Raw genomic sequence first — 8541 nt, 5'->3', positions numbered from 1 at the left:
TTTCCAAATGAGCAGTGTCTGGCTCTCAAACTGGGGCCTTCTCCTCCATGGGTCATTATTCCATATTACAGCTTCAGTCCTAGAAGTTAACAGACCATCTGAAGCCCATCTGCTTATCTGGTGTTCTGGGACAGGAAGCCTAATTTTTTCATGGTAAGTGTAGGAGCACAGAGGCTCAGGCGACGACTCAGCAGGAGACTGAGCAAGAGAGACAGAGGTCACAGCTGGGCCAGTCCACCTGCACAATCAAGCATGGTTGTAATTGATGGATCATTTGCTTGCGGAGTACACAAACACCAAAAGCTATTTACTGTATTTACACTAATTGAACTCTATTGAGACTATTTAAAACTGGTATTTCTCCACTGACAATGGGAATACTAGAGCAAAACAAAAATGTTGCCAAAAATGAGTTTTAACTGCAAGCCTTTTCAGCTTAGGAAGATGAGAATGAATAGTTAAAAATGTTCACAATCACACTCATAACATGGTAAGTAGCTTTGGACATAGCTGAGGCAGTAAGGAGGATGGTTGTTCAGTTTATTAAACACAAGTTGTCAGTCACAACTGCTACTACTGTAAACTGGTAACTTAATAGTCTCTCTTTTTGTTGAGTTCAGAACACCAAAACAAACAAAACAACCTTGCCTCCTTTATTGCCTGAGATTATTAGACATATTTCGCTGAATGTCAATTGGTTATTAATCTGTAACACCATCTTGAGCTCTCATAACACCAAGTGGGATAATAAGTTTAAAAGTTGAAATATTTCTGCGGTTTTCTTCTCTCGGCTTTATTTTAGTCCGTGGTTAATATGCAGGGCGTCGGTTGTAAACCACGCAGTAGCTATTAATTACACTCAAATGAAGAACAAACCCCTGCCGCCTTCTCCACAGGCACCTGGTTTGGAAAGGTCAGTATTAAGGAAAAACATCAGGCCTTGTATGTGGTCACACACTGTATAGGTGGGAAAGAACTTATTTTTATGAGAGTAAAAGCTGAATGTAAGTTAAGTGTACCTAAAGTCCAGTAGCACAAGATGTTAATGCTAGCCACCGCTTGTTTCTCCGGTGACTTTTTCAGCAAGAAGGCACACTCAAGTCAGTGTCGAGCATTTATGAGCAAGTAGCTCCTGCAATTGCTGATTAATTAAAATCGAATCGAGGCAAGTGGCTTTCGGCCAGAATACACTTCACATTTTGCATCCAGGTCTTGCTTGTTAGGTTGGCAGTAACAGGATACTTCTGCAGTGTTTTCTCAGTCAATTACAAGAGAGGAATAAAAAGCTAACAGGAGGGGCAAATTCTGATTATAATGTATGTATGGATATCCACAGACTTACTAGTTCAGCAAGATGAAGATATTATACCAGAGTGGCTTTTTTGCAGTTCATAAACTGGTTACGGTTTGAAAGATTACAGATTAGAGTTTGCATAACTGTCTGCATAATGATGTGGTGTGCATTTTTTACTCTTGAGACCACAAAAGCATTCTCATTAAATGCACAGGTGCTTTATCAATTAACAAAAACCTAAATGGGATAGTCTGTAGTTGTAGATCAATACAGTATAATGTGATGGCATACTGCAGCCCTCTGATTTTTTTTTTATTAATGGTACGCCGATTATCACGGTCTAAAAAATATAAATACATTTATCAAAATACGTTTCTAACTTTAAAGTGGGTAGTTTGTCTCCCCCATGAGGTATTCTAAGTAATAAAACTTCGTCGGCGCGTCCAGATCATACAAGCCTTCCGTGACCGCGCACCTCCCCCCACACACTCCTCCATGCAGTTGCTAGTAGCCAAGGAGGACACGGAGGGTTAAAAAAAAAAAAACATGGACTCTTCAGAAGAGGTAATTATCTTCACTCGAGTTTCTGCGCGGGAAAGTCGCTGGACGTCACAATCTTCTGAACATAGCCACGCTGAGAAACAAACAGTTGTGTGGAGCTGATAGTCTTAATTAGCTTTGTAGCAACTCATTTGGCAATGGCTAGAATGTAAAGGACGTTCATTAATATAAAAAAGTTAAGAGTCGAGACAGCACATCTGTAGCTGTAAATGGTTTGCCTAAAAATCTCACTGACAATCATGGTAACCCAAGCAGGCCAGTTTTAAGAAACTGGTTTACGTCGTTATCGTGATAAACTTTACTGAGTAAAGAGACAAGTATGTTTACATTTCACTTGAAAGGTTACCCTTTAAACCTGCTTCTATGAAAAGGCCTTAGATCTTCTGTGTTACTTGATCTCGGTAGGAAATCTATTGCGGCATGCATTCCCCTTCTATGGGAAGACCAAAATGCAGGATGAATTTTTAAAACAGTAAACGCCAAGTCTGGTTGTTACTCAACTTGCTAAGGGACACTTCACAACCTTATTTATTCCCAGTCTCCCATTCACTGCGCTAATCTGCTTTTGCTTAAATAAAACAAATGACGCTTTTGTCCTGGTAGACGGTCCGATGATGGGAAATAAATCAACACAACCTTGACAAGTTTTGACTTTTATTCATGGAGACAACATGGACATTAAAAGCAGAGCAAAATTAAACAAATCTTCAGTCTTCGAAATGTTTTGATCATAATTAAATCAGTATATTTTACAAGGGGACAAGAGCAACCAATGTGAGCGCTAAGTGGAGAGAAAAAAAAAAAAAAAAGAGACACGCCCTGTCATGAGACTAATATTGTACATACGCTTTCAACTGACATTTTAAAAAGAAGGTCAGGGAGTGAAGTGGAACCTGACAAACCAAAACAAACCACAAGCACTGTTTTTTTTGTATTTTATTTTTTACTAAATGCCAAGAAACAAGGAGGATGTTTAAAGATTATCTAAATAACACAAAACCCCATAATGAACTTCTCAAAGTTTGGTATTCAAAGTGATGCCTGACTCACATCTAGACCAAGAAATACATCAGATGAACCACAAACTACCCTCATCCAGCCAAAAGATAGACAGGTGATGGAACATGAAAATCAATGTAATTTTTTTTTTCCCCCTCTCCCCTCATTTACACGTTAGGTTCATGTTTTTAAATAAGCCACTACACACTTGTGGTTCACCTTGTTTTTAAGCAGCGACGTGTCAGGTTCAGGTAAAGGATGGGTGCGCTCTTCTACTTCTTCCTCCACCAGATATCCCAGCTTCCCCTGTTGAGCAAAAATGTTCACAAAATGCAATGTTAGCAAAGGTCCCACAACAAGTGCTTGTAGCAACAGATGCTGCTACTGGAGCAACACTAGCTTCTATATAAAGACTACTAGTCAAAAATATCCCTCAATTTAGCCACAGAGGAAAGTGTAGATCATAAACAAGAGGCACTGCTAATAATGCACAAATACTAACCATATACCAGCACAATAGTATCATTTTGCCAGAATATAGTAATATTTTGTTAATACTTGTATTATTTTCAGCAGACCTGTACATTAAATATAAATACAAAAAAGCACCACCTTTGGCCCTACCATTTAAAAAACAGTGACAAACCTGTTTGATATTCCTTACACCAATGCCAAAGTGCACTTGACAATTTTTTATTTTATCTTTTCACCAGATTCAATGACCAATTAAGGATGGAGACAAACTCCACCAACAAAACTGTTCCTGACAACACAATGGGGAAATATACACATCAGTGACAATTTTAGCAGTGGGAATAAGTATATCAAGCAGGCGGTCTGTGCATTATCAGCATTTTAAAAACAAATGTGTCACTGACATTTCTATGAAATTACCTTTTCCCCAAACATATTTGAAAGTTAGCAAATAGAAAAACAAAGAATTAAAAAAAAAAAAATTAAAAAAAAAAAATACACATTCAAGCTTTCAAGTTCATGTTCTGGAGAAGTACAGAATTGTTTTTCTGACAGGCAACAGCATTCAGAAATGGATGTGGGTAGAGAAAGGAGTACCTGGGGTGAGTACCTGCACAGTTTGACAGTCAGAGAGTATCCATGATTTTTAATTTGCCCTTTTCTCATGTGGTCTCGCTCACAACACCAACGCTGTGTGAGGTATGGAAGTCAGCTGCAATTCATTTGATAAACCCTACCCTCCAGTTAGTTAGTTACGTAAGGCCCCCGGTGCTATAAACACCCCCCAAACACACACTGCATGGCATTATCAGGCACAGTAAGCTGGACAACAAATCCATGGCATTTGAGTTATGATTATGGAAAAATAAATGGCTTGTTTTTCCACATACACCTTTGACGATAGCTGAAAGTATGTCTGTGTGTTTACATATGAGCAGGAGATAAAATGTAGACACACAGTGGCTGAATATCTCAGCATATCAAAATTTACTACATTTTCCTACTTAAAGTAAATAACAAAAAAACAAATACAGGCAGGAAAGTTTTACTGGACTAGTTAAATTTGTTTTTGTTCTGCCATTTTGTCCACAAAGACAAATATACATCTACAAAGGAGCAAAAACCGATATAAAACGAGGGGTACCTCCGGGCATGTTTGCTCAGGGCTACACTGGCCTTTCCCTCTTGGCTTTGTGTGAATGTTTTCTATTTTCTTCTCATTCATCAGGCCTAGTCCTTCATCTTCAGTGCATACTTATGATGCACTACTCGGAAACAGGATAAAGATATATGCACATAGTACATAACACAAAATCATAGGCATTGAACTGAACGTAAACAGGGTGGGAGAGGTAGGGTGAGAGGGTGGGCAGGGGAGATGGGAGAGGTTGGGGGTATGGGAGGGTGGAGGGGTTGGGTTGAGAGCCAGGGGGGAGCGAGGAGGAGGACGCACTTACCTGAGTCTGATCTGAGGTCCTATCAGATCAGTTTTAATTGGACTGAGTGTCACCTTCAGAATGGAGGAGCTCTTGCTGGCCGTTAAGCAGAGGGGAGGCAGAGGCAGCCGCCTCTGTCTCCATCGGTTCCGCTTCTGACGAAGCCTTGATGGCAGCTGCATCGCCGTCAGAGTGTTTGTCTTTCTTAGAGCTGCTCCTCTCCTCCGTTACTTTACGGTCTGGGAAAACATATGTTTATATTAGGTCTGTCCCGAATATCACTTTTGGGGCTTCAGTGGGAAGAATATGAATATATTCAAAGCTGCCTACTCTGCTGCTGCTGCTGACAGGCGGCAGAGACGTTTACGCATCGAATAAAGTATACACGTGAAAAAAAAAAAATACACACACACACACACACCTAATTTAAAAAGGCCTGGCAATCATACTTTATCAAGGCTAAGCTGTTACGGTTTTCAGGTGATTTGCCAAACACATTGTGATATGCCAGTTTTCTTTGGCATATCTGGCACGGGTCATCTTCCCAATTTTCAAAATGATTCCAGACGCTTTAATTTTTTCGACATCTTGCATGCCGATAGTTGCAGCCGAACTGCTAGCCTTCGCGTAGTCAAACTTTCAGTTTCGGTGCTGGTAGCGTTAGATGATACTAGCTCAGGCTAGGTGCCAGGATGAAGTGAGGCAGGCCGTGACATGTTTTTCTGTCTGTCTATCAATTTCAGTACCTGCGACAGCGCTGCACCTAGGCCTACACACACAACAAACAGCGCTCTGTCGAAGAATAACTAATTATAATAAATGTTAATGCATAAATTAATAATTTGGGATTCCTATTCCTTATTTCATGGGCTATTCGAATACTGATTTGGATGTTAATTACCGTGGCAACGATGAAAGCTTCAAAGCATTCGAGTCAGCCTTAATTTACATACACCTCTACCAAAGAGTAACCTTTTCTCCATGGTGGACAACTGTCTTGGGTACAGTAAGGGTTTTTGGTTTAATAGCTTTCTATTAGAAATCTGCACACACTCTTGAGACAAAAAAAAAAAACAGCACCTAATGGTCAGACCAAGAGAGCAACTTAGTATGTAGTTCAAACAAAAAAAAACATTTCTAAGTCCTCACCTTTGTCTTTCGATGACCGCTCTCTGTCCCTGTCTCTCTTCTCCTCTCTGTCCCTGTCCTTGCTGCGGCTGCGATGGCGGTGAGATTTGCGCTCTGAGCTGCGCGACCTCCTCTTTTCACGACTGCGGGAGCGACGCTTTCTGTCAGAGCGCTCACGGCTGCGTTTCCTGTCCCTGTCCCTGTCCCGGCTCCTATAAAGAGAGGGACGGGTGTAGGTTAGTAAGGAAACAAGTGAACAATGCATCTTTTTTGTTTTGTTTTTTTAAACTCCCGCCATTTTGTTTTCTAATGCAATGGCACACAAGTTATGTATGGTCAAGTGTCATTTTTGTTTGTGGTAGCAACACCCAGACAACACATCCCAGTCAACAACAGCAGTTAAAAATTGGCCTTTGTCAAAGAATAAAAGATGAGGGGTCATTGACCAACTGGCCTGTAACAGTATTGCAATCACAACGTAATGACAGGCCTAACTTGTTTTTCTTTTTAGATCAGCTGAGAATGTGTAAATAAAATGAAAACCCTTACAGGTCAAACTATAATGTTTACCACTATGTGTTGTCGTGAATGTGGATTTAAATGGTTAATCTAATTGCGGACTGGTGCCTCCATCCATTACAGAAGCAGGCAACAGTGCTCTGTCTTTTTATCGTCACACATTGCTGTTATTAGACCACCAGGAATATGAGGTCAGTGTGGTACATGAGAGTCAGCCATACCTGCTGCGTTTGCGTTCCCTCTCCCTGTCCTTGTCTCTGCTCCTGGACCTACGGCGATCTCGGGATCTGCTCCTCTTCCTGTCTGATGCTCGACTGGAGTGGCGACTGTTAGAGTTGCTTCGGCGTGCCCTCCGGTCCCTCTCCCTGTCTCTGTCCCTATCCCGTTCTCGGTCTCTCTCCTTCTCGCGCTCCCGCTCTCTCTCTCGTTCCCTCTCCTTTTCACGCTCCTTCTCCCTCTCCTTCTCCTTCTCTTCCTCCTCTTTGCGCTTTTTCTCCCTTTCCTCCCTCTCACGCTCACGGTCTTCTCTGTCCTTCTTAAGCGCTGGGCTTTCACCTTGAGGGTCCTCTGAGCGACGACGTAGTTTCTCCTGAGAGTAAATAAGCAAGAGCCCACATGTTAATTACGACAAGTTGATCAGTACATTTTAGACCAGAGCCAAGATCAAAAATAGGTTAGGTGGTATAATGTACTGTAGATCATTCACTTTGTTTAAAAGTAGGGGACAAAAATGATTAGGGGTGGGACGATATGCTTTTCCCCCCCCGATTTGATTATTACACGATACATGGGTGCTTCGATCTGTATTGCGATTTTCATTTATTGCGATTCGATAGTATTGAGTGTTGCAGTTTTCTTTTCCTTCTTTATTGAAAACAAAAGTTGATTAATACACTTCTAGAGACAACATATCATGAGACATTTCGAAAAACTAATTGTTTTCTAAAAAGAATGCACATGACATGTCAGTCAGTCAGTCAGGCATTTATTTCATTTGTACATAACATGTATGTTCTGCTTTCAATCTGACTTCCTGGAAACGGATATGATGTAGTCCCTGTCGGCCGTACAGTATAAATAGAAAGTATTTAGGTAAATCATTGGTTTAAAAAAAATAAAAATGATTCTGCCGTAAAGAAAGATATTTTTTTCCCCCCACCCCTAAAAATGATGTAGCTATATTTCCTATTTTTTCTTGTAACACTGTCACTGCTCTGTACAACGTACAATGGCTTTAAAAAAGACATATGTAACCCTGTTACCTTGAGCTCCTCCACAGTGGATTTAATCTTGGCATAGCCCATGTGTTGCTTGCCCATCAAGTGGTCGTCCACTCGGGACTGCGCGTCACCCACAATGAGGAAGGCCCCACACACCTCACACACCTCCATCTGTTTCTCCTGGGCTGCAAAGCTCTCGATGGTCTGAATACAAAGTACACGTTACAACATAAAACAATGTAATAAGCAATACCTTTCTGCCTCAGAGCACAACTGCTTGTCTAATTTGCACCGTTATGGCATTGAGGACAAAAAATTATAATCAATATGCTTATTGTTGACTCTAATGAGGAATAACTTTTAGCTAGACAGGATGAATGTCGGTGGGACTGATTGAATCATTTTCAGTCCAAGCTTAGTTTGACTTTAATAGTAAGAACAAAACATGTTTGCTAACAGATAGCATTACACTGAGCAGCGTCTGTGGGCCGACTGGCCCGGAGTTAGCCGACTCACCGAGGGGGTGGAGCTCAGCAGCTCCCTCTCCTCCTTCAGCTGCTCCACCAGCTTCATCATTCCCTGGGCCTCCTCCACTCTGCCCTCCGACCCCAGCTCCTCAATCTGAGCAAAACAGAGACAAGTCAACCATTTTATCACAATGCAGTGACATAACACTGACAACTAGATTTCTGAGCTGTCAATGAGAACATTGAGGTTTTATAAGATCATTTCACACCAGCTTATGTAAAGATAAGAGATTATGTATTCCATGTTAGCAATTCTAGCTGTGATAAATAGCAATGTTATATGTTACAGTGCATCTTAGTTCCTTCCTAATTACTAAGGCTAATATATGCACTAATAAATTAGAAAAAAAACGTAACTTATTTCAACATAGTTGTTACAAACC

General features: G+C 40.9%; 1 protein-coding gene across 2 annotated transcripts in view; it reads right to left on the bottom strand.

Moving 5' to 3' along the window:
• Positions 1 to 2492: 2492 nt before the first annotated feature.
• luc7l3 (LUC7-like 3 pre-mRNA splicing factor) overlaps positions 2493 to 8541 on the bottom strand; it is a 10188-nt gene continuing 4139 nt past the window's right edge. The window contains exons 5-11 of one of the 2 annotated variants that reach the window (XM_031302413.2): position 8541; positions 8148 to 8252; positions 7674 to 7835; positions 6633 to 7000; positions 5914 to 6104; positions 4786 to 5003; positions 2496 to 3160 (exon numbers count right to left, since the gene is read on the bottom strand). The exon at position 8541 is cut by the window's right edge and continues 74 nt beyond it. In XM_031302413.2, the coding sequence (XP_031158273.1) occupies positions 4819 to 5003; positions 5914 to 6104; positions 6633 to 7000; positions 7674 to 7835; positions 8148 to 8252; position 8541 (1012 nt within the window). In that variant the 3' untranslated portion in view covers positions 2496 to 3160; positions 4786 to 4818. Of the gene's footprint in view, positions 5004 to 5913; positions 6105 to 6632; positions 7001 to 7673; positions 7836 to 8147; positions 8253 to 8540 lie in introns of both variants that reach the window. The other variant, XM_035996502.1, reaches the window with a different exon arrangement.

The sequence above is a fragment of the Sander lucioperca genome, chromosome 21 (genome assembly GCF_008315115.2).
Source record: "Sander lucioperca isolate FBNREF2018 chromosome 21, SLUC_FBN_1.2, whole genome shotgun sequence".
NCBI classification, from domain to species: domain Eukaryota; kingdom Metazoa; phylum Chordata; class Actinopteri; order Perciformes; family Percidae; genus Sander; species Sander lucioperca.
Note: the sequence above shows the minus strand (reverse complement) of the source record. Positions and strands in the feature narration are given on the sequence as shown.